The sequence below is a fragment of the Nymphalis io genome, chromosome 4 (genome assembly GCF_905147045.1).
Source record: "Nymphalis io chromosome 4, ilAglIoxx1.1, whole genome shotgun sequence".
Taxonomy (NCBI): Eukaryota; Metazoa; Arthropoda; class Insecta; order Lepidoptera; family Nymphalidae; genus Nymphalis; species Nymphalis io.
In genome coordinates, this window is record NC_065891.1 from 6647731 (window position 1) to 6672174 (window position 24444).

The following is a 24444-nucleotide window of genomic DNA, read 5'->3' on the forward strand; positions in this document are numbered from 1 at the left end:
TTTAATTATTTGTGAAGACTTAATTGGTATATGATGTTTTCTTAATGTGACAAATATTTTTATACATGTTATAACTGTTTGTCTTCCTTGATTAAATAAATAAATAAATAATACATCTGTTACTCGATTATAAAGTCAGTAATACTGGGAGTTGCAGCCTGCACCTATAGTTCAACACGATCCCAGAAAATATCCTAATTTCCTCAGTTGTTTTAATTTAAAAATAGTAGAGGTTTGTATACAAAAACTTACTTTCTATACGATAGTGAGATTTTTTCGTCGATTCTTCCCAGGTTTGTGTGTTTTCTTTTCCGAACCGGACGTAGTTTTTTATTATTGTCTATATAATATAATAAAATTGAATTTAGTTTTAATAATGTGATAAATTTTTGATAATCAATAATCAAGTGTAACGTTTTTATATTGAATAAAGATTTTAACTTTGACTTTATTACTTAGGTAAAATCCTGGGTACCTATTTATAATATAATCATCAAACTTTTTATATTTCGTAAAGTTTTAAAATCGTGTCTTAATTAAGTACTTGGATATTTTCGATCTCTGCCAGTTTTATACCTCCCTATTCTTTATATTGGGTTATGTGTTTGTCTTCGAATGTCAACATTTTTAGCTGACAAATATTAGATAAGGGCTTGTTTGTTATACATTCTTCGTAAATTGGTAATGAAAATGAATTTATATTAAATATGACCTTAGTTAGTATAACAATACATTCAATATAATAATAATAATAGGAGTTAAATGGAAATGAATTATAAAACAAGATACTTTTGATTTGTCTGTGTTAAATTTTCTTATGAAAATTAGTAATAGATATAAAGTATTTTTAAATTAATTATAAATTCAAAGTTACCTAATTATAAATACTAGATTAATATAATTATTTATTTTTTTAAATATGACAATTGCGAAAAATAATAAAATGTTGTTTTTATAAAATAACTAGTTAATTGTTACTAAGTTCGTAACGAGTATCCAAACTTAAAGTTTTTTATATATCTTGTCCAAAAATAAAACGCTTAAAATAACTATCCGTGCAGTGACGGAGAAAGAATACATTTCACTGCCCCTCTCTTTCCCATGGGTGTCGTAAGAGGCGACTAAGGGATATCTGAGCGACCATCTGCTCACCTGGTGGTAGGATGCTAACATCCGCCTGGCTTGTTACCACCGTACGCATGGTGAAAAACTCGTGAAGTGGCTTGCAGCCGCGTTTCGAGGTCAGCCAGCGTACAGCCAGAGCCCGAGCGAGTATTGCCGCGATGGGTGTTGGTCCGGTTGGAGACGGCTGTTGAACCAATGCCGGGGGAAACTGTATTGACCTGCCGGCCAGGGAGACCCGAAGAAACGGCTGTTCCGCTGGCCGCCCGTGGCATAGTACAGGGGCCCGAGCGTGCCTAACCAGCTCGTGAGGCTGCCCCACCAGGCCACGCATAATCTCGGGGTGGACCGTCGTGCCGGTTGGTGACCGGTAGGTGGGGTCCCGGCGGCCACTTCCGGGGGGGTTCGGGGGCCCTTCCGTCCGGCGGGTCAGTGTATTTTTCCTTTTGGCAACCACTTGGGGAAACACGCCTCCACACTTTGCCCATCCCTATCGTGGCAATACATCGCTCGTTTCGCGTCTCTTTTCCATTTTATTTTTCCCAAATGGCGCAACAAAACAGAAATAACGGTCGTACAGCGGTGCACACCCCCACCATACCCTCGCTGTTTGAGGTCGAGTTCTCTAACATCCGAGGATTTCACACTAACCTCAACGCTGTCCACCACCATCTCGAGACAGCACGGCCAGCAATGTTGTTTCTCACGGAGACACAAATACTCCGTCCTGCCGATACCAGCTACCTTAATTATCCCGGCTACACGCTTGAAGAATCCTTCAAAGCGAAAGCCGGAGTATGCTTGTTCGTCAGGACGGATGTTTGCTGTCACCGACTGCGCTGCTTGGAGGACCCCTCCTTCTCCATGTTGGTGGTACGTGTGGACCTGGTTCGTCAGAGCCGAGTCTACGTGTGCCTCTACAGATCCCACAATGGTGACTTGGAGACAAGCCGACTATTTGACCATCTTAGTCGGGTGGCAGATGCTGCGCAAGAGCAATTTCCTAACGCGGAATTGGTGTTTTTGGGGGACTTTAATGCTCACCACGAATCCTGGTTGAAATCCCTCAAAACTGACCATGCTGGAAGGACTGCTCATGCTTTTGCTCTCACACATGACTTGACCCAACTGGTTGATCAGCCCACCAGGATCCCAGACATTGATGGGCAAGCACCTTCTCTACTGGACCTTCTGCTGACTTCTCACCCGGTGGAATATCAGGTTGTGGTTCAGGCTCCTCTTGGCTCTTCGGATCACAGCCTTATTTCTACCAGAGTGCCACAGGCCAAGCTGCCGCCACTAGCGGTATGCAAACGTCGCGTTTGGCACTATAAGTCGGCGGATTGGGACGGTATGCGCGATTACTATGCGTCGGTCCCTTGGAAGGAACGTTGCTTCAGTGGGAATGACCCGACAGCTGGTGCCGCTGCTGTTGCTGGCGAGATCATGCTGGGAATGGAATACTACATTCCTAGCTCAGATCTCGTCAGTAGGAGTACGCGTAACCGTTGGTTCACTCGTGAATGTGCCGATGCTGTATCAGCTAAGCAGGCGGCATATCACAAGTGGATCAACGGCTGCATTAGCGGGGCATCTAACATTGACTCACTGAAAGCAAACTATAATAAAAATTCCAAGTCCTGTAGAAAGGCATACACGAGAGCGGATGCACAGCGCATTGTACAGATTGGTCATGACCTTGTTTCGCATCCTAGGGGCTCCCGTAGCTTCTGGCGTCTGACCAAGTCTGTGCAAAACAATTTCTGCCAACCTTCGCTGCCACCGCTCAGAAATCCGGACGGATCGCTAGCTCACAGTCCGCAAGAGCAAGCTGATCTCCTGGCTAAACTCTTTGCCGACAATTCCGTCATCGATGATTGTAGTGCACTGCCACCTACAATACCTGCATGTGGCCATACGATGCCTGACATTAAAATCAGGCAACGTGATGTGCGTGCGGAGCTGCAATCACTTGATGTACGGAAAGCAAGCGGTCCCGATGGAATACCAGCCATAGTGCTGAAGAAGTGCGCAGCGGAGCTGTCTCCTGTGTTAACGCGCCTGTTCCAACTTTCTCTCTCTTCGGGAAGTGTGCCGGAGGCTTGGAGAAGAGCTAATGTGCAAGCGGTTCCCAAAAAAGGGGATCGGTCTGACCCGGCAAATTATCGGCCAATAGCTATCACCTCAGTACTTTGTAAGGTGATGGAACGGATTTTAAACAACCAACTGATCCATTACCTAGAAGATCACTGTCTAATTAATGATCGTCAGTACGGTTTTCGACCAAAACGGTCCACAGGTGATCTTCTAGCGTACGTAACACACCTCTGGGGTGAAGCTATCGACAAGCATGGAGAATCGTTGGCTGTCAGCCTCGATATCTCCAAGGCTTTCGACAGGGTCTGGCACAGAAGTCTTCTCTCCAAGCTACCGGCATATGGTCTGCCTGCTCAGCTATGCACCTGGATTGCCAGCTTCCTACACAAGCGTAGCCTTCGTGTTTTAGTAGATGGTTGCGCTTCACAATTCTATGTAGTGAATGCTGGGGTCCCCCAGGGATCTGTGCTATCTCCCACACTCTTTCTTTTGCATATCAATGATATGCTCTCCCTTGGGAACATACATTGCTATGCAGATGATAGTACAGTGCATGGTGGATACCACGGACGCGCAGTGGCTGGGCGGGCGGAAACTGAGGAGAGGCGGGAGAATCTTGTCATTGAACTCGATAGGACGTTAGATCTCATCGCCAAATGGGGCTCTGATAATCTTGTTGAGTTTAATGCCAAGAAAACACAGGTATGCGCTCTCACGGCGAAAAAGTCAACATTTTCCCCTCTTCCCTCCCTCTGTGGTACTCCGCTGGTGATGCAAAGCAAAATCGCCATGCTGGGGATTGACGTTCGCTGCGACCTTAGTCCAAGGGATTACATCGAGGCTGTTATAAAAACAGCTTCACGGAAACTCGGAGTTCTGAACAAGGTGCGGCGCTTTTTCACGCCACAACAACTGTGCCTGCTGTACAAAACACAGGTACGGTCTTGCGTGGAATATTGCTCGCACCTTTGGGATGGCTCCGCTAAGTACCTACTTGAGGCCTTGGACCGGTTGCAGCGACGTGCCGTACGCATTATTGGCGACGTAAAGGTCACAAACACCCTTGAACCTTTACAATTGCGTCGTGAGATAGCAGCACTGAGCGCTTTCTATCGACTGTATCACGGCGAGTGCTCTGAGGAATTATTCTCTCTAATTCCTGCTTCCCCCTTCCTTCTTAAGTCCACGCGGGCTGGTTCTCGATGTCACCGCCTAACTGTGACATCAATTCCATCGCGAACAAAGAAATTTGGCAACTCCTTTCTTTGTCGCACTTCCAAAAAATGGAATTCCTTACCAGCTCACGTATTCCCCTCCTCTTACAACCCGGGTTCCTTCAAACGAGGCGTGAAGAGGCACTTCTTGCGGGCCGGCAAGGCGAAGGCGGCTAGTGCAGAACGTTTTTCCCGTCTGTACTGGCCGTCGTCGCGTTTGGACTCTACTACCACTTACCATCAGGTGGAGTAGAGTCATTTGCCCTCCCGGCGATATAAAAAAAAAAAAAAAAAAAAATATGTACCTATTTTATTTTAATTATGATTAATACTGCGTGACATAAACATAAAATGAAGAGATCTATAAGATTAATATAAAATTTGCCCGAACGAAATGCCCGTAGGTAACTATCGTTAATTTTCTCAAAATATATGCAACATACCTACTAGGAGTCCATCCGTGTTGTACTATTGTTTTTTTTTATAATATTGGTAGGTGGACGCGTAGTTGAACCGCCTAATGGTAAGTGGTCACCACCACGCAGACATCATTAAAAATATTAATTATTCCGTACATCACCAATGCGCCACCGACCCAGGAAACCAAGATATCCCTTGTTCCTGTAGTTACATTAAATCACCTGCCCTTCCAACCGAAACAAAACAATACTAAGTATGACGCTAGAATTTGTGATGAGTGGGTGCTACCTACCTCGAGGAGCTTGCACAAAGCCGTACTACCAAGTATCTACTTACCATCATGAAATTTTCACGACAATCGAATTTGTAGTTTGTTTCAGTTGCTTGCGGACATTCTCATTAGTAGGATTTTTACAAGAAATTATCTTATACCTTACACCTTTGTATATAAAATCACTATAACTGTACTGTAAGTCTCGTCGATACTACTGAACTAGGTTCCTTGCATGCAATGCTTATCTTGGTATTTTCTCCGTTTAAAAGTTATCTATGTAAGGAAAGTAAATGTCTTATGAATGGGTTATAACTACCCCTACTTTTACGAATAAGGTTTGAGGTTCTTTCACCACACAGCTCCAAAATGTGTTGGCTATATATGAATGTTCCAAATTCGAATTTTCATCATCTAGGACATGCAGGCTCCATGTCGATATTGCTCTTTACTGAAGAGCATGAAATTAATATGAAAATTGGGTGGTGTTTGCCTGGGTTTGAATCTCTTAACATGACCGAATGACGTGTTTTAACCACTAAGCCATGTCGGCTCAAAGGTATTGAACTAGTAGAATAAGCACAAAGTCCATAATTTTATTTAATTATAAATTTCGTGGTTGATGACTTATAGACTGTGTTGGACCCATTTGCTCCTCTGTCTTTAAATAAATAAAGGAGAAAAAAAGGTGACGCTTAAATGTCAATTTATTTATCGTTTATCGATATCATCTGTGGCGCAGGGGAAACGTTTTTTTGATATAAAGCACAGAAAACCTAAATAAATTACGAATACCTATGTAAACACAAAATGATCTAAGAGTTAGTGGTAAGACCGAATGAATACTTAGGAGTAGGTATAAAGTTCCTCTTATGCTTTTCTGCATCTATTTATTTTTCCCTGTATTTGATTATTTTAACTTGTACTTTACTATTTAGTGTTAATTTTTTATAATTAACATATATTAGGTAATAATACATACGGTCTATAGAAAATATTTGTGAGTAGATTTGTTTTTTATTTCATGTGTATTATTTTTTGTTGACTCCGGAAGAATATAGATAATAACAATTAAGGGTTAGAATTAATACTTATTTTCTATTTAATTTTAATTTTACTACAAGTAATCTTGCAAATGTTACTGATAGGTACCGATATAATTTAATCTTTATAGACAATATGATTTAATGAAGCTTTATTTTAAATTTAAGACATCGCTCTATCTTAAGATAATGCAAAATATTCATATTTAACTCTGAATAACATTGTTTCACATACATTGAGAGTATTAAATTTCTAACTTTCAAATTGGTTTTGCATTCATATTGCGGTCGCGGTTATTCCCCGCGGCCATTTGTCGCGAATCCCTGAGGTGCCGTTAGCTACATCTCGCGTTAACTTGATTTATTCCCGTGCATATCCCGCGACACAACTGACACATAAATGTCGCTTTTGTTTCTCTTTACTGGGTGATTTAGAATCACATGAAGGAATAGAGAAGATTATTTTAGTATATACCTTACTTTGAGGTGGTAAACAAATCTCTCAACTCAAATACACCTCCCATATCATAATGACACTATCTATCACTATCACAACCAAATCGGTAATTTTTAGATTTGATTTGGTTGTGATAGATTATAATAATTTATTTTTGTCTCATTCGTAATGTAACTTGTAATAATACTGCTAGGTTAGGCCTTAGGGCCGCCTTCCTTTTAAGAAGATTTGGAGCTTGTGCGTTATGCGGAAGGTGAAGAAGCTTTGGTGCACCTTAGGATATACCTATGTCCGGCAGTGGATTATGATTGGCTATTGATTGAATTGATAAAACTCATGTTTCTTTTTAGTATCATATGCGATTGAGTTAAATCTTTGTTGTGTATAGGTTTTTGGCCTATCATGAACGTACAATAGTGGAGTTGAAGCATAAGCCATAATATTTGTTTACTGAAAAAAATAAATCCAGTATTTAATATAGCAAATATTATAAATGCAAGAGCGTTTGTTGGTTTTTTGCATAGATATATTAAAATATAACTTAAGGCCCGGTGAGTGCTAAAGGCTATATATGAATATAGTACCTACCTATGTACTTTATCTCGCGATATTTAGTGCTTCTGAAATAAATATAATATTTTATAGATATGCTATCTTGATATAAGTACATATTTATATAAGATCATTAAGTTTCATCACAAAGTTAGGTTGATTCGCTCTTTTATACCTAAATGAAAGGATGTACGAGGATACGTTTTATTAATAGCGTTGGACGAAAAATAGGCTTGATGCCATTAAACACCTGACAGCTGGGTTTTAACATACCCATATAAATCAATTTCAATTAAATTGAATATTTCTTAATCTAAAATAATATTAAATCGTATGCAGAATTAAATTACCTACAGGAAACTTTTTTGCGTTTTCTTATGGAAAGAGGCTCATCGGAACCGAAGCGACGATCGGAACCGCTGGATCCCCTGGTACAGCCACGCCACTGAATTTTATATTTTGAGTGATTCCTGTATGTATAAATCGGCGTATCAGTAGAGACAATAGGTAATTCCATCTTATATTGTAATTCAAACGTAATTCAAATTAACGGCGATCAGTCGTTAACTTTCAACCACGAGATGTCTGCCCGTATTACTATTCGCCGGAGTGACATATCTAATAGCAAAAATTATGCAATCACTCTCGTCTAAAAATTAATATTCTCGATCGATGACAGCGTCAGTCTCACCGTCATATATTTATGTAAATGTTTTACCTGGTGGTAGGGCTTTATGCAGGTCCGTTTGGGTAGGTACCACCTATTCATCAGATATTCTGCCGTACCGAAGGTTTTTGAACGATAGGTATTTATATATTTTGTTTATTTCTTACTGTGTATTTTATTATCAGTTGTGAAATAAAGTGTGAAGTAAATATTCGATAAAAGTACAAAGTAAATAGTATTATAACAAATTATTAACAATCTACTAATGTTTGATGGGTTTTATGGTTTAATGGATTTTTGATTGTCAAGGATGGTTTGGTGCTGAATAAGCTAAGCTCTGCGAATTATAAAGAATCAAATTTAGATTGTAAAACGGAAAACGGCTAAGTTTTTCGTTCGTTGTCTGGATTTAGCTCCTTAAAATTTTGTGTATTCAATTCATAAAAAAAATCAAAGGTTGAAATCTTTCAAATAAACCAATATGATAGACATTTATATTTTTGTTCGGCGTTTAAAGTTTATGACATTACCTATATATGTATATTGTTCAAAAGTAAAAAGTGATATTACTACATGTTTTAAATCATTTGACTGACTTCCTTTATTAAAATGCTATAGTAGGTTACTTGCACCATACTGGAAATCCTTAAAACAAAAATTGCCGTGGGCGATTATTATTAATTTAATGTGGCTAAATGCAGCTAGCAGCATAGCAAATAATTATAAAATTTTAAATAAATATACTTAAGGTATATTTTTTTAACCTTCCCCTCAAAAAGAGGAGAGGAGGCCTTTAGCCCAGCAGTGGGACATTCACAGGCTGTTACGGCAAGGTATATTTTTTTTAGCATTTTATAAGGCCTATGTTCAGGACTACAAAAGGCTGTTGATTGATTAATTGAAGGTATATTTCGATAGAAAACCTAGCGGAACCGTATTTATACCTAAGAGAAAGACGAAGACAATATTAATTTGTTTGTAAAGTTTGCTACAAATTGGTACAAGATAAATAATTAAGTAAAATTTTTGTTACTAAAACAGTATTGTAATTATGATAAATATGTAATTGTTATTTGAACTAATGACATTGTGCGATAGCATTTCCACTCGATAAGAGACATTGGCCTCAGTTTCGTGTCTGCTTTTGTAACATTAAATAGTATATTGTAACATGGAAGGTTTAATTAGCATTTCTGAAGTGAATTCTATGAATGATGAGAGATTTGAGTGGGTGTTTAAGAATGTGATAGAACTATGCAGCGAGGCGGCGGCGCACGTAAAGCATATGCGTCCGTTTAAAGACGTTACTGACCTATGTGCTGCGTTCTATAAATATTTGAACGAAGTGGGTTATGAAGGTAAGTAAATATTTATATCTATAGTACAATTGTTTGAAGATCAGAGTTTACAGCACTGCTTTTGATTTAAGTTGTCACACACATGTTGGAATTTGTTTAAAACATTAATTTTTAATTATCATTGGGTTTGTTTATGAGGTGAGATTTATTGTTTAGTAGTTTCCGCCCGTGTGTGAGGGGGAGGGCAAGTATTAGGTAGCCTGTGTCCTTTTCTGTACCCCTGACAACGTGTATGGCAAAATTTCGTGATGATTTGAGTAGTTAAGACATGAAAACGTAAACAAACAAACGTACTTTCGTATTTATACTATAAGGATACTATCTATGATATTAAGCTTAAAATGTTAGTAAAACAAGTCATGTAAGTTTCTTGACGACCTAAGGACTTTGAGCTGTGCATAACGTCGCAATAAATGTAGTGTATTTACTACCTAGTAATAAGAGTCACTAGTAATTACTCGTAGGTGCACGAGTAGGTACCTACTAATAGGGACGGTAGCATTATTTCTACAAAAACAAAGTAACATAAGCAGTTAGTTTTCGATAATAAACATTGGAATGAAGATAAACGATCTTTCCAGAAAAATTAAAAGTGCTTATATCGCATCCCGATTTGGCGGGACGCTTGGCAGCGCAAGGAGAACTAACGCAAGAATCTGCGTCTGAGCAAAACAGTGCTGGACTTAACGACCTTAGTAATGAACAGAAAGCAATAATCGATTCAAGTAACAAAAGGTATTTTTTTTATTATATTCTACTATCAGGCAAGTTTGTTTTATGCCTATATATCTACTCACATGTTTAAATTCATATGATTTATATAATATTTTTTCGATTCTTCGACTTCTCGTTTATATTTCTTGCCAAAATGTTGTATGTTTACTTTAATGTAAATAAATTCTGGACTGTGAATACTGGCGACATCTATGAATACGGAAGCATTTACAAATAATTGTTTTACTATTATGGTTAACTAGAGTCACCGCTAGATGGCAGTATTAAAAATATTTTTATTAAATATACTTTGTCGTTTCTTAATTTAATAATTCATTAAAATTTTAAAGGTACTTCATTAATGTCACATAAAAACTCTGTTAAAAAAATGCTAACCTTTAATAACAACTCAGTGTCTCTACCAGACACTAAGTTGTTATTCTCTGGCTTTGTTTAAAATGTTTGTTTTTAATTACAGATATAAAGAAAAATTTGGTTTCCCTTTTATAATATGTGCAAGGGAAAATAAAGTGCAATCGATAATTGATGGTTTGAATTTACGATATGGAAATACCAGAGATGAAGAAATCAATATTGGCATAAATGAAGTAAAGAAAATATGCAAGCTGCGAATACTTGATATTGTAAAGAATGAATAGGAAAATCAATAAAAAATTCAATAACATATTCGTTTTACTGGTATTTATTTAAAAACTTAAGTGTATAAGATGTTAATGATATCGTCCATAAGCCTTTTTTAAAGTATGCCTAAAGATCTTTCAATCATAGCATGAGGTTGTCCACTGACTTCACAAAATTCTGAGGTGTTGAGAATGTCTTCAAAACCAATGTCTAAGTATCTGCCTGTAAACACATCGTGCTGTAGGTTTGAACTGGGCAAGAAGGGAAGATGGCCAACCTGAAATAGTTTAAGAAATGACAAATGTTAATATATATCATCTCTTTAATTAAAGTTAATATATTTCATAATTTTTTAGTTACTTTCCAATCACTGAAAACCTTTATAGAAACAGCCTGTAAATATACCACAGTTAAGCGAAGGCCTTCTCTTCTCCTAAGTAATAAGTTTGGAGCTTACCCACTGCTCCCATGGGGGAGGACATACACGGAGGGAAATTCATCTGACACATGAGAAAATAAAATTTAATGCTGATTCATAACAATAGTGATATTAATTTATTTAAGAATATATACTTGATACTACAGCATTTTTAGAAATCAAGCGAGGCTCGACATTTGGACAAATGGGATTTAAGGACTTGACAAATATAATACTCATTTATCGTCCCTAACAAGAAGAATCAGCATGGCAGCATGGCTGTTAGAAAAGTCATACAACTAACTGATAAAGATAACAAAGTGCTCATTTAGTAATCAATCAATCAATCAACAGCCAATCGTTGTCCACTGCTGAACATAGGCCTTTCCCAAGGTGCGCCAAAGCTCCCTGTCCTCCGCCTTCCGCATCCAGTTGGTGCCTGCCACCTTCTTAAGGTCGTCGGTCCACCTGGCTGGAGGGCGCCCTACGCTGCGCTTGCCGATTCGCGGTCTCCACTCTAGGACTCGTCTGCTCCAACGGCCATCGGTCCTACGACATACGTGACCAGCCCACTGCCACTTCAGCCTACTAATTTTGCAAGCTATGTCGGTGACTCCGGTTCTTTTCCGGATAATCTCATTTCTGATCTTATCCTTCAAAGATACTCCGAGCATAGCTCGCTCCATAGCACGATGAGCGACTTTGAATTTGTGGACTAGTCCCGCAGTTAGTGTCCACGTTTCGGCACCGTATGTCATGGCAGGTAAGACGCATTGGTTGAAGACTTTCGTCTTCAAACATTGCGGTATAGACGACTTGAGGACTTGACGAAGGTTGCCAAATGCTGCCCATCCCAAGCGAATTCTTCGATCGGCTTCCTTCTCGAAGTTGTTTCTACCAACTTGTATTATCCGTCCTAGGAAGGTATATTCACTAACAACTTCGAGAGGTTTCCCCTCGACGTATATCGGTCCCGGCACGACATGCCTATTGAACATGACCTTGGTCTTGTCCAAGTTTATACCGAGACCGACACACCGGGAAGACTCGCCTAGGCTACGCAGCATTTCGGTGAGTTGTTCCAGCGACTCTGCTATGATGACGATATCGTCGGCAAATCGAAGGTGTGAGATGTACTCGCCGTTTACATTGACTCCATACCTAGTTCAATCCAGCGTCTTGAAAACGTCTTCCAACGCGTTGGTGAACAGTTTCGGGGATATTACATCCCCCTGTCTCACCCCTCTGCGCAGTTGGATCGCCTTCGTCTTACAGTCCTGAATGTGGACAGTCATTGTAGCGGCGTTGTACAGACATCTCAATACCTCGATATATCTCCAATCGATATGACATCTCTGCAATGAGTCGAGCACTGCCCAGGTTTCGATGGAGTCGAAGGCTTTCTCGTAGTCCACAAATGCCATACACAGCGGCTGATTGTACTCTTCGGTCTTCTGCACAATCTGCCGAACAGTATGGATGTGGTCCACGGTGCTGTAGCCTGATCGAAAGCCGGCTTGCTCTGGGGGCTGGAACTCGTCAAGTCGTCTGGCGAGACGGTTCGTGACGACTCTTGAGAACAGCTTATACACGTGACTCAGGAGGGAGATTGGTCTGTAGTTTTTCAAGAGGGTTTTATCACCTTTCTTGAAAAACAGTACCACCTCACTCCCGCTCCACGTTTCCGGGGTCTTGCCATGTTGGATGACGGAATTAAAGAGGCTTGCTAGCTCTTTCAGGACCGGAGTCCCGCCTGCATTAAGCAACTCTGTTGTGATTCCGTCATCTCCCGGAGCTTTGTTGTTTTTAAGCTGTTCTAGAGCCGCCCTAATCTCGCCTTGGTCAACGACCGGGAGCTCCTCGGAGTAATGGCGCATAAGAGGGGCGCGCTGGTCATCAATACTGATTCCCACGGGTTTATCCGATCTTGAAGAGAACAACTGCCCATAAAACCTCTCTACTTCTCCGACAATCTCAGGCCTAGAGGTAACGACCCCACCATTTTCAGTTTTCAGTGTCAGTCGCGGCCTCCCAAACTTGCGAGCGAACACTTTCGATCCCCGATTTTGCTCAATCGCAGCCTTGATGGCACGGGTATTGGAGCGTCGGAGATCGCGTCGCGTCAGCGTTTTTATTATTCGATTTAAGGCCTTATCTGACAAAAACGATGGTAGTTCTCGTCGTTTTCTCATGAGCTCGAGTGTCTCAGCAGAGAGTTTTGGTGCGTTGTCTCTTCTCTGTGGCGGAAAACACTTGCGGGATGTGTTTTGCAGTATTTTGACCAGCGTGTCGGTTCTCTCATTAATGCTGCTTATGGTTTCCAACGCGGTGAATTGATTTTGAAGTTCCATTTGGAACTTTTCGGAGCCTTGAGCAGCCTGGAGCATGGTAGGTCGGAGAGTAGACCTCATCATTCTCGATCTTTCGGCTTTTAAGTTGATATTTAGAGTGCCTCAAACCAAGCGGTGATCACTTCTGGTATTAAGCCTGTTGATCACTGAAACATCTCTAAATATGTGCCTTTTATTCGAAATAATCTTTAAACTTGGTCTATTAATAAATTTAAGTGCGGAGGTTATATTTGTGATTTAGATACAGTATGCATAAATGAATTGTAGGTAGGTAATGGTTTTGACACAAATCAAATCTATAGCATACCTGTTGCCACAAAAGATTATTTATGTATTAACTTTAAGATCAAACTATATGAAATTGATATCTGATTAAAAAAAAAAAGATTATAAAATATATTAAACAAATATATATATAAAAGATAGCATTAAGAATTCCAATGATCTAGTAAAATAAAGAAATACATATGACTCATTAAAAAATATCGATATTGACGATTGATTTAATGATCTAAGAAAAATGTATGTTTAGGCACAAATAGGTACTAAATGATTATGCAAAGCTAAATGGATAATATGGAGCCCTTATGTGAAAATCATAAACGGCCTGTCATCTCGATATCAGAATGACTGGCCATTTTTAAAATAAAATTTCTTTGATAATACCATAGGTACCAAATATTCAAAGGTACTAAATAAGTACTAAATGCTAGTAGTATTTTAAAGCTGATCTGTCACTTTGTTCAGTAATTCTGATGCACAATAAAATATTTGGTGTGGATATAATTATTATATTGTATAAATACTACATCATTACATTGTGGATTGAGAGCTGAGATTGCCAGTGGTGAGAATGTGTGAAACCAAAGATTGTAAGTTCAAATCCAAGCATGAACCACTGAATTTTCATGTGCTTAATTTGTGGTAGTAGTTCATCCAACACTCGGAGGTGAAGAAAAACATAGTGGGGAATCTTGCATATTGGATAATAATCTGCCAGTTGTTTATCCAACAACCATCATGGGAGCAGTAAATAGGAATATGCTTGAAATGGAGAAGAGGCTGTAGCCCAGCAGTGAGACATTTTCAAGCTTCTATACCTACATTGTTGAATTTTTCATACTAAACTGCCTCAAAGCATAGAAGACATTCAAAGCCAGGTTAAGCTACTTAAATTATATTTAAGCTAGTAATTAAAGTTGTATATTAAATATACATGAATCAGTTCTTATGGTATGCATTTACTGCACTGATGTGAATGACTAACCTTACTAGCAAACTTTCTCTCCATTGAAAGCTTCATAGGAGCATGAAGACCTTGGATATTGCGAAGCATAGCCATATTCATTTTTTCTTCATTTAAATGGTACTGAAATAAGAAAGGTTTTTTATAAGCTTTTGTTTGTTAATCAAATCAGTCAAAGTACTTAATTTTTATAAATAGTTATGCAGACGGGCGAATGGGGCACCTGGCATTGTAAGAAATATAAAACATCTCTTTTGCCACCAACCTTCAAAACTAAGACGTTATGCCCCTTATGTCTGTAATTATATGGGCTCATTCAATCATCAAACCAGAGCACAACAATATTAAGTAATGCTGTTGAAGGTAGAATATCTAATAAGTGGGTGGTACTTACGCAGATGGGTTTGCACAAAGTCCTACCAGGATGTAAAAAGTTAAATTTGAGTGCAACAATTCTATATGAATTTTTGAGACACAAAGGATTAGCATAAATAATTTGATGGGAACTAATGTCATACAATTAAAATTGCATCAAACAACCCTTATTGTAATGTTAGTTGCAAACTAACATATGAAGTACAGAGTGACTTACATTCTTTTCTGATGCTTGCAAGGGATGTGACATGCCTAACTTATTTTTTGTAGATCTGAGTCCGGAAACCATGGGGTCAGGTACCCCGAAGGGACCTTCTTGGATGTTGATACTACCAGCATTATCTGGTTTAACTTTAAGAGATGGTAGTCCAAAACTCTGAAATTTGACAATATTTAATGAATAAGTATCTTAGGATTTATCTGAAATGATGATTACTCAAGGATTGGATTATTTTATAATTATATTAAGTGATTAAATTAAAAGGGTATATTGTTATTCATAAAAAATACCGGTTATATTATTTTCATTATAAGTAAACATTAAGAGCTCAAATAATATTATGTTGCTAATTCTTACCATATTTAATAATTATGCTTTTTATTTGATGAAATTAATTAGTTCTTTTGACGATGTATTTAAAAATTGAGTTTGATAATTTCTTGAATAATGCAAGGCAATACTGTCAAATTGTAAGTGTCAATATTTGTCAAATCATGTTCTGTTTTACAGATAACATAAAATGATAGAAATGAATGGAACAAAAAGTTAGTAACATAAAGTAATTTTTATTAAAATAGATTCAATATAATTTATGTATTTTTTATTAAACTATATTTAAACATAAATGAACATAAATGCTAAAGCGACTACCAAATTTTAAGAATCCATAGCAGTAAAACCAATTAACAGAAAACAACAATGGCATCGTAGACAGAGAAACTAATAGACGCAATGACGACTTCCTTCTCACTTACACAAGAAAGAGAACGAATACGTTACAAATGGGTTAGACAGAGATAGAATTATCAAATCTTTTGTCCCTTATCGCGTAACCAGTTTTGGTGTTTGTTTCGCTACTTAAGTAGCGAAACAAAATTGTCAGTTAGTGCGTTCATTGTGTTTTTTGTTCAATTTTCGCTTATTTTTTGTGTTAGAAAACGATTCTAATCCAGTGAAAAGGTCGAGAAACAATCCTTATATCATATCCAAGGTTATACAATGGTGCATTGTCGTATTATTTCATGTTAAAGTGATAGCAAGAAGAAAAATGCCGGCGTGTGTTTTTACGCTTAAGTACGACGATTATGTCCCTAAATATAGTTTCTCATTGATGTTTATTTATGCCATAGCATAACGGAACCTTATATTGCATTAAAATCCTGAAGATAATAGGATTTTCCAGTTTTTATCATTCATAACCTATAATTATTTATCATGTAAGTGCTGCCAGCGTCAGTTAAAGAAAATGTCCCGATTTTCGATAAAAAATATCGACTCGTAGACAATGCAAACAAATAAATATGGAGTCCAATAATAACCTAAACTGCTTCGTTATATGTAAATATGTTATTTTTATTTATTCGTTCTCTTTTTTATAATTTCCTAACGATAACATTATTTAACATTTTTCATGAATTTATAATATTATTACATTCCGAGTCAAGAGGTTAACACAGAAATCTATGTGGCAACCATTCTTTAGTAATAATTTAATTGAGTGTTTTAGATTTTAACTTCTGAGGAGAATGCTAATCCAGTATCATATAAAGATGCTGAAGTACTATTGATAACGGAAACAAAAACAAACAATGCAACAGTTTTTGGATGTAGTTGGAAAACAAAAAAATATTTTAATTAAAAAAAAAGCATAATAAATTTTAAAAAGTAAAATTTAATAAACTTATTTTGTTTTAATGAAATCCTGAAAATTATTTATCTTTTAAAACAGGGAATGTTGTTACTATGGCAACATTATACGCACACATTAACAAACTATCTCTGTCTCAATCGCGGTTTCACGGCCCCTTGGTCTATTTGTTTCTCTGTCTACGGATTTGATAATTCTATCTCTGTCTAAGCCATTTGTAAAGTAATTTTCGTTCTCTTTCTTCTGTAAGTGAGAAGGAAATCGTCATTGCGTCTATTAGTTTCTCTGTCTATGCACGGCCCCTTGGTCTATTTGTTTCTCTGTCTACGAATGGCATCAAGCGCCAATTTTAAATATAAAATAACAATCTTTATTCTTACCAGTTTTACTTTATTAACATGAATTATTTAAAAATAGGATTCATTTCTTTCCTACACTGACTTTTGAATTATGATAAAAAAAATGTCAAGATAAAAAAAATTAAGTAGTGAAACTATTTAGTTTTGACATCATAATTCAAGACAATAATTAAAAAATAAATGAATTCATGTAAATAAATTACGAACTAAAGTTATTATATCATTTTAAGTAATATTTTTTCGAAATCTATTGATTAATTTTCATTTAAAGAGAAGTTTTTTATAGCAAATTGTGTGTATAATATTAAATAATCATGGATTCACGGGGCGGTGCCAAAAAAGAATTGGTAATTTATTTTATGTTATTTAAAATAGTTACCATTACTAGCAAAAGGGCCACCTATGCCCATATACATTAGCACCATATAAAAAAAAAACAATCCCTTACATCGAAATGGGCCACCAACCTTGGGAACTACGACGTTGTGCCCTTTGTACCTGTAGTTATCAGTGTAACTACAGGGACAAAGGGCACTCATCCTTCAAACCGATTCGATCGAACCGAACGATATCGCTGTTTGGCAATAGAGTATGTTACGAGTGGGTTATATCTAGCTTACCCACATAGGCTTGCACAAAACCTTACCACGAAGTAAATACTGTTCAATGTAAATTCTGATAATTATCCGAGAAAGTATGTACCTATAGTTGTGTGATGATTTTTATTATAATTATTAATTTATACTATGTTTGTATCAGGATCCTGAAGAGCAAATGAAAAGAAAATTTCGTGCAAAATGTTTGTTCCGAGCTTTAGGCCGTTTAGTAATGACTAATGCGTATTGGTTGATTGAAGGGGTAGATCATTATGAAGGCTTAGATGATGTGAGACGGAGAGTCGAACAAGCAGTTCGAGGAAAGACTAAGAAAAAACAACTACTGAGTATAAACGTTAGCAACAATACCTTTAACTTTAGGCTTTAAAGGAAGAGGGCCCGACCAAATAAATAACTTCCTAACATTAATATACGAATGATATCGAATTTCAATCGACACTAATTTAATTTATTTTTATTTAGATTTGGTTCATAAATAAGTTTAGAATTGGTTGTTTTAGGATAAAGCACTTTTGAATAAGCCGGCAGAAGAAAGAACGGACCAAGAGAAAAAATATATATTTCGTATTATAGGCGGACTTAAATGTTTTAAGCGATATCCCAATGTAAGTTAACAAAATAATAATATCGAAATCGTTAGAAAAAATATTTTTACGAGCCTATATTTAATTATCTTTAATTTTGTTAGCATGTCAAAAAGAAACTTGCCGCTGTAACATATTTCAAGTATTATAGCCCAGGACGTACTATCGTTCGACAGCATCACGAGGCTCATGCTCTATATTTTATTATAACCGGTGACGTGACCGTGAGTCAGTTGGTTTATGACGAACTGCTACAGCAATATGTGTCTGTAGACGTGGGGGTGATGCACCCCGGAGATATGTTCGGTGAAGTTTCATTGTTACACAACATTCCGAGAACCGCTACATGCACAACAAATGGTTAGTCATATTAAGAACACATTAACAACAATTTTTCGTTAATGAATTTTTGTGAATAATCAGTGAGTAGACCTTTTTTAATTTTATCCATCTAAAAAGCGTTCATAATATATAATTCATACAATATTTTTATGCTAAATAACTATTCTCAAGTATTGATATATAAATGGGTATTTACGTTGAAATTTGAATGAAATTCACTATTGTGAAACCGCAATAAAACAACAACAACAAAATTCTAATAAGAAGGGTAAGGGATTTCGCATTATATTCGTATCTATGATTAGTACATCCATTCTTCCAACATAATACACCGCATATTATACACTATTATATTCTGTTAGATAAAATTAAAATGAATAAATAAAGACATTACACAATACTTTACCACAAAATCAAAACCAACTCAACTTTAATCATAATTCTTATAATGGTCAAGTCTTATGTACATATTGTTAATGAAATGACATTAATCTATTCGGAGTTATATGTAACTAGGTCACTAGTTTATATTCGTCGTAAAATGAAAACTACAATTAAATCTAAGCAATTGCAATAAACAATAGTAGGTACATTTTTAGTCGGTAGTTTTGTGTCGATCAAACAAAATCGTATCATAGTAACGCAGGCTCGTAAAATGTTTAAAGATTTGCTTGTCCTTAGTTCTGGTGTACGGTATTAAGTATTATATTTAGTATAAGCCGTTTTGACCGTTAGATCATTGTGAGGTGTTGGTACTTATGAAGGAAGATTTCAAAAATGTTCTTCAAGCGTCCATACAGAAGCAATGGGACGAAGTCAGGCGTGCGATGTCAGCTTTTACTTACTTCGATGCTTTGGATGAGGTTGTTCAGTAAAAATGATATATAATTTATTTAAGATTATATATTTAAATAATTAATTACTTTTAAATAATTGAAACAGGTAGCGCGTCGTGAAGGTTGTATTGTTGCGAAGATGAAATCATATGAACCGAATGAAACACTCCTCGGTGACGGTGTGGGTGTTGCCAATTTTGTCTACTTCATACTATCAGGACGATGTCAGATGATTGAATCCTTACAAGTGATTGTTACGACGAGACTTGGCAAACATTATTATGCTTTATATGATCCTTATGTAAGTATCTATCATATTTAATTTACTAATTAGGTTACATTCACACAACGGTCCATTTTATATGAATGTGTACTTACAATTATTACAATCGATAAATTGGAAATCGTATGATATGATTGGAATCGCAGTCTTCTCGAAATCTTTCTCTTTTAGTCTTTCTTTTCTTAGTCTTTTAGAAATCTCGAAATCGAAATGAACGACCATTCAAAAAGTGCACAATTATTATGAATAATAATTATATTTAAATTAATTTATATACATATAATGAGCTAACGATCGAGATACGCCTTAATGTTTTCTCAGAGACAAGGTAATAAATCTCACCAAAAAGTAAATTTTCAATGAAATAAATTTAACTACGACCATGTTATGATCGCTTAAGTTTAGTTGCAATTACTTTCATTAATCATGTACTATAAATATAATACTCATATTCATATATAAGATTAACTCTATATCTTCTTATATCTTAATACTTATTGACGAACAAATTTTTTTATTATTCTCGATATTTTCGGTATTTTGTTAAAACGTAACGTAACGCATATCTATAAAAAAGTTTAGAGTATACAAAATGTAGCTATATTCCCAGTCATTTTGTAGGTACCAAAAGTAGAGAGCGAACAAGACTTTGACACGAAATATTTTGGTGCATATAAGAATTTAAATAAAGGGGAAGCGGAATCGGAAACCATGGGTGATGGTAAAGAACGAAGCCAAAGTACTGAGGCCCAAAGAGATTCCGCGAAGAGTGTGACGTTATCGAGTTCCTTAAAAAGAGATAATTCGTCGAGTGCTATGAAATTACCAACAATTAAAGTTAAAAGTGAAGGAGAAAACGAACGATACAGTAGAGTTAGCGTTGATTTTGAAATTCCAGAGCAGTCCACATCTCACGAACTACTTCGACCATCCTTCCACAAGGAACAGCGTGAATCAGTTAGGTAATATATATTTATAGAATAGGAAGGCGGACGAGAATATGGGCCACCTGTTGGTAAGTGGTCACCAACGCCCATAGGCGTTGGCATTGTAACCATCGTTTACATCAGCAATGCGCCACCAACCTTGGGAACTAAGATGTTATGTCCCTTGTGCCTTTAATTACACTGGCTCACTCACCTTTCAAGCCGGAACACAACAATTCCAAGTATTGCTGTTTTGCGGTAGAATATCTGATGAGTGGGTGGTACCTACCCTGACGAGCTTGCACAAAGCTCTACCACCAGTAAATAAAATAATATTTTAAAGAAAAATATTATTTATTGTAAGGCAATAAAACAAAACATTGAACCCAGACAAAGAATATTAAGGTGGCCTTAGCTGTACGATAGCAATTCCTTTCCAAGCAACCTTAAATCAGATAAAAAAATAATAATAAAGAAAGATTAATTAATTATAGAGTTTAATTACAGACTAAGTGTCGTACCTGAAGTGATTGGCGGGCAAGCTGGTAAGCCAGTGCTGTTGCAAAACCTTAAAACATACTTCATGCAGGTGCGTTGTTATCAATAATGTAGTAGATACCGATTGACCGTTACAAATATTAAGGATAAGATATAAAATTAAAATAAATAGTCTTGAGCTTGGTTAAGTTTTTATAAAGGTATTTTTCTCGTTATTATCTTGAATCTTTCTCCCTTTTAGCTTCTAGCTACTATTAGGCCACGTTATATATATATCATTTATAAATAATTTTATATAAATTTTACTTTGGGTCTTTGTGCAAGCCTATCTGGTAAGGTTCATGATATATCGACCGCCAAATAGCATTACTCAGTATAAAATATTGTGTTCCGGCTTGAAAGCTGAGGAAGGCCATATAACTACAGGTACAAGGGTCATAACATCTTAGTTCCCAAGGTTGGTGACGTATTGACGATACAAATAAACTAGAATATTAACCATCTAGTTCTTATAATAATAATAATAATAATGTCCTCCAGACCGATTTCGGCCACGGCGGCCAATCTCAAGAAAGATTACCCAACTATGCAGGAGATATTATATTATAGTATATTATAGTGCACAAGTGTGTGCGCAAACACAGGTGCACTCTCTATTCCCTAACTCTCATAATCCGATGGGACGGCAATCCGACACTACCGGAAAGAGTTCAGGCGCAGGACCAACGGCTTTACGTGCTTTCCGAGGCACGGGAGTGTACACTTCCAACTTCCAGACTCCGGGCTGCTACTGAGAATTTTCTCCCCGGAACTCCGGGTCTACGGCCTTATGGGTCAAGTCACTAGACCAACGAGGCAGTCTGTAGTTAATATAACAACAGTTAACACTGCTAGTTAATATTACTTACAGTTCTAATGTCTATTGACGTTGTCGACCACCCATCAGGTGGTCTATTTCCTAATTAAACAAAAAAATGTAGTGATGTGTTTTACGTTTTCACGTATTGAATGTAGATGTACATAAGTATAGCTGTATACAGACCATTTAAAGCATGTTTTCATTGTATACAGGTTTGTCAACTAAATCCAGGTTCTAGTTTTGGCTTTGGTGAGAACATGCGCGATCGACGTATAGTTGCTCTGACGCCCGTGAGTTGTATGCTTCTACCAAAGATATGGCTTCTTCAACGGAATACTGCCAACATTTGGTCGAGAATACAACACTATTTGGAGAAAAAGGTAACTCTCTCATTTTAATTATATTTATTAAATTAAAATCACTACATATTATAAAAATATGTCTTTCGCCGCGTCTGTCTGTCTAACGCCTTAAACTCCCGAACGGATTTTCCTACGGTTTTCACCACGCGACTTAGTTAAAAACATACATGAATCCTGAACAATAGATTTCGCTGCATTGACAAAACACATAAGTTTATTTTAAGTTTTTCAAGAGAATATTTTGTTATATAATATTTTATCGTTAATAGCTATGTACTTTTCGAAAAACAATGATTGCGTCATTTCGAAAAACAATGACGCAAGGTGTTGTTTTGAGCTTTAGTTCAACCCAAGATCAGATACAAAATATATAACATACAAATGTACTCGAGCAGTTGATTGGCAGTTTGTTGACAATGTCATTTTCATTTTTATTGTATTAGGTAGACTGGCAATTGAGACCTGATGATAAGTGTACACCACCGCCCATAGACACTGGCACTGTCAAAAATTTTAACCATCCCTCATATCGCCAATGCACTACCAACCTTGTGAAATAATATGTTATAACCCAATTATAATGTTATATAATATATATATATATATATATATATGTGCCTGTATTTACACTGGCTTACTCATCCTTCAAACTGGAACATAACAATAGTAAGTACCTATTGCTGTTCGTAGAATATATGCATGGAAATATCTCTATTGGTTGGAGGTCGAAGCTTACCATCGGGTAAGTAGTCGGCAGGCACTTTCGCTAGCGTTCGTTGATTTTCATGCAGTTTTTCATTTTATTAATATATAATGGAATCGGTGAAAAATATTTACTTTCTTCTCGATAGAATCTGAATGCTGTTTCCGTTTTAAAAGTCAATGAATTTGGAGGCAAAAGAGACGTAACATCTGAATTCCCATGGTTGGCGGCGCATTAGTGTCTATGAATGGTGTTACCATTTACAGTAAGTACGTAGCGTTACAAGTAAAGCTAAGTTAAATATAAATAACTCACATTTTAATTTAGATACCGACAAAAAAGCAACTTTTCAAAGAATTTGTGTCTGCAAGGAGATGGCAGGAGTTTAGAGATCAGCTCGTAGAAGATGTCGTTTCTCGCTCCAACACTGTGAACTGGACTTCGGTACATGACGTTCCGTACTCTATACGTATGGAGGAAATGCTTGATATTTGAATGTATTTTGTTAATTTGGTTAATAAACAATTTATTATTGATATTTTCGTTTTGTTTTTTTTTTTTTAATAATATTTCATGCTAAATTTATACAATATATTTCAATTTATTTTATAAATAGAATTGCAACGACTTATTATTATGACACAATGACAAATCTGCTTAACATTTAAATGTAGTAAATTGCCTTTGTATATTGGATATTTGATATTGATGTCAACTTTCTTAAATATTGGCAATCGCCTAGAGAAAACAGTTACAATTATATGTTCCGCGCTCAGGTGAAGAAATTTATTTTATTTTACATGTTGTTTTATTTTACGATTTTTTAAATCTGTCATCAGAATATTAACATTGGTATTCCTTTTATGGTGTTGTGATTCATAAAAAGCTTAACAGTTATTTGCTTCCTATATTTCGATAAATAATAAGCGGGGGAGGAGACCTCGGTAAGTCACCAGTTTGCAAATAGCGTAATCAAGGTTGTATTGTTTTTCTTGTAATTAATATTACTACCTTTTTAAAGATTTTAAAAATAATTTAAATAGAAGTTTTTAAATATTGTTCAAGTAATATAGAGACAAATGTAAGTAGCTTACGTACATAACAAGAAGTATGTATAGAAAGTGCGCAAAAAATTGCTGGCTGATAGGAAAAGTAATGAAAACACGCGATGATGACATTATGGCGCGTCGCGTAACCAAGGTGACCGGTTTTGGCGGGAAGCGCCCACGTTACTTCATCTATTCAGCTTGAGGAGCAAAG

The 24444-nt window shown here is 36.5% G+C and overlaps 3 protein-coding genes across 5 annotated transcripts; 2 read left to right on the forward strand and 1 right to left on the reverse strand.

The window, feature by feature from the left end:
* The first annotated feature begins 8963 nt into the window (after nucleotides 1-8963).
* Nucleotides 8964-10600, forward strand: LOC126768267 (2-oxo-4-hydroxy-4-carboxy-5-ureidoimidazoline decarboxylase-like). The gene is made up of 3 exons (XM_050486282.1): nucleotides 8964-9201; nucleotides 9783-9936; nucleotides 10394-10600. The coding sequence occupies exons 1-3, from the start codon at nucleotides 9015-9017 to the stop codon at nucleotides 10572-10574; spliced, it is 522 nt and encodes a 173-aa protein (XP_050342239.1). The 5' UTR covers nucleotides 8964-9014; the 3' UTR covers nucleotides 10575-10600.
* A 2-nt stretch (nucleotides 10601-10602) lies between these two features.
* Nucleotides 10603-15664, reverse strand: LOC126768270 (proteasome maturation protein). Its single transcript, XM_050486286.1, has 4 exons — nucleotides 15525-15664; nucleotides 15165-15323; nucleotides 14594-14695; nucleotides 10603-10834 (listed from the first exon to the last, which is right to left on the reverse strand). Exons 1-4 carry the CDS (start codon nucleotides 15525-15527, stop codon nucleotides 10673-10675), a joined length of 426 nt encoding a protein of 141 aa, XP_050342243.1. The 5' UTR covers nucleotides 15528-15664; the 3' UTR covers nucleotides 10603-10672.
* Nucleotides 15665-17472: 1808 nt separating this feature from the next.
* LOC126768255 (uncharacterized) lies at nucleotides 17473-23679 on the forward strand. Of its 3 annotated transcripts, XR_007669226.1 has the most exons (12): nucleotides 17473-17521; nucleotides 17934-18125; nucleotides 18292-18396; nucleotides 18480-18735; nucleotides 19453-19580; nucleotides 19660-19854; nucleotides 20458-20798; nucleotides 21270-21351; nucleotides 22332-22499; nucleotides 23172-23223; nucleotides 23333-23449; nucleotides 23512-23579. XR_007669226.1 is itself a non-coding variant. In XM_050486267.1 (11 exons), exons 1-10 carry the CDS (start codon nucleotides 17489-17491, stop codon nucleotides 23420-23422), a joined length of 1590 nt encoding a protein of 529 aa, XP_050342224.1. In that variant the 5' UTR covers nucleotides 17473-17488; the 3' UTR covers nucleotides 23423-23449; nucleotides 23512-23579. The 3 variants fall into 3 exon arrangements, 2 of the variants coding, with proteins under 2 accessions (XP_050342224.1, XP_050342223.1); XM_050486267.1 differs by lacking the exon at nucleotides 23172-23223; XM_050486266.1 differs by lacking the exons at nucleotides 23172-23223; nucleotides 23333-23449 and having other exon boundaries at nucleotides 23512-23679.
* The last annotated feature ends 765 nt before the right edge of the window (nucleotides 23680-24444 follow it).

Coding starts and splice junctions, on each gene's coding strand:
- LOC126768267 (XM_050486282.1), top strand. CDS start 9,015: ATGGAAGGTTTAATTAGCATTTCTGAAGTGAATTCTATGAATGATGAG. Junction 9,202..9,782: donor GAACGAAGTGGGTTATGAAG/GTAAGTAAATAT, acceptor CGATCTTTCCAG/AAAAATTAAAAGTGCTTATA. Junction 9,937..10,393: donor ATCGATTCAAGTAACAAAAG/GTATTTTTTTTA, acceptor TTTTAATTACAG/ATATAAAGAAAAATTTGGTT.
- LOC126768270 (XM_050486286.1), bottom strand. Junction 14,696..15,164: donor TGCAAGCATCAGAAAAGAAT/GTAAGTCACTCT, acceptor TTCTTATTTCAG/TACCATTTAAATGAAGAAAA. Junction 10,835..14,593: donor AGAGAAAGTTTGCTAGTAAG/GTTAGTCATTCA, acceptor AAACTATTTCAG/GTTGGCCATCTTCCCTTCTT.
- LOC126768255 (XM_050486266.1), top strand. CDS start 17,489: ATGGATTCACGGGGCGGTGCCAAAAAAGAATTG. Junction 20,799..21,269: donor GAACAGCGTGAATCAGTTAG/GTAATATATATT, acceptor GTTTAATTACAG/ACTAAGTGTCGTACCTGAAG. Junction 21,352..22,331: donor TTAAAACATACTTCATGCAG/GTGCGTTGTTAT, acceptor CATTGTATACAG/GTTTGTCAACTAAATCCAGG.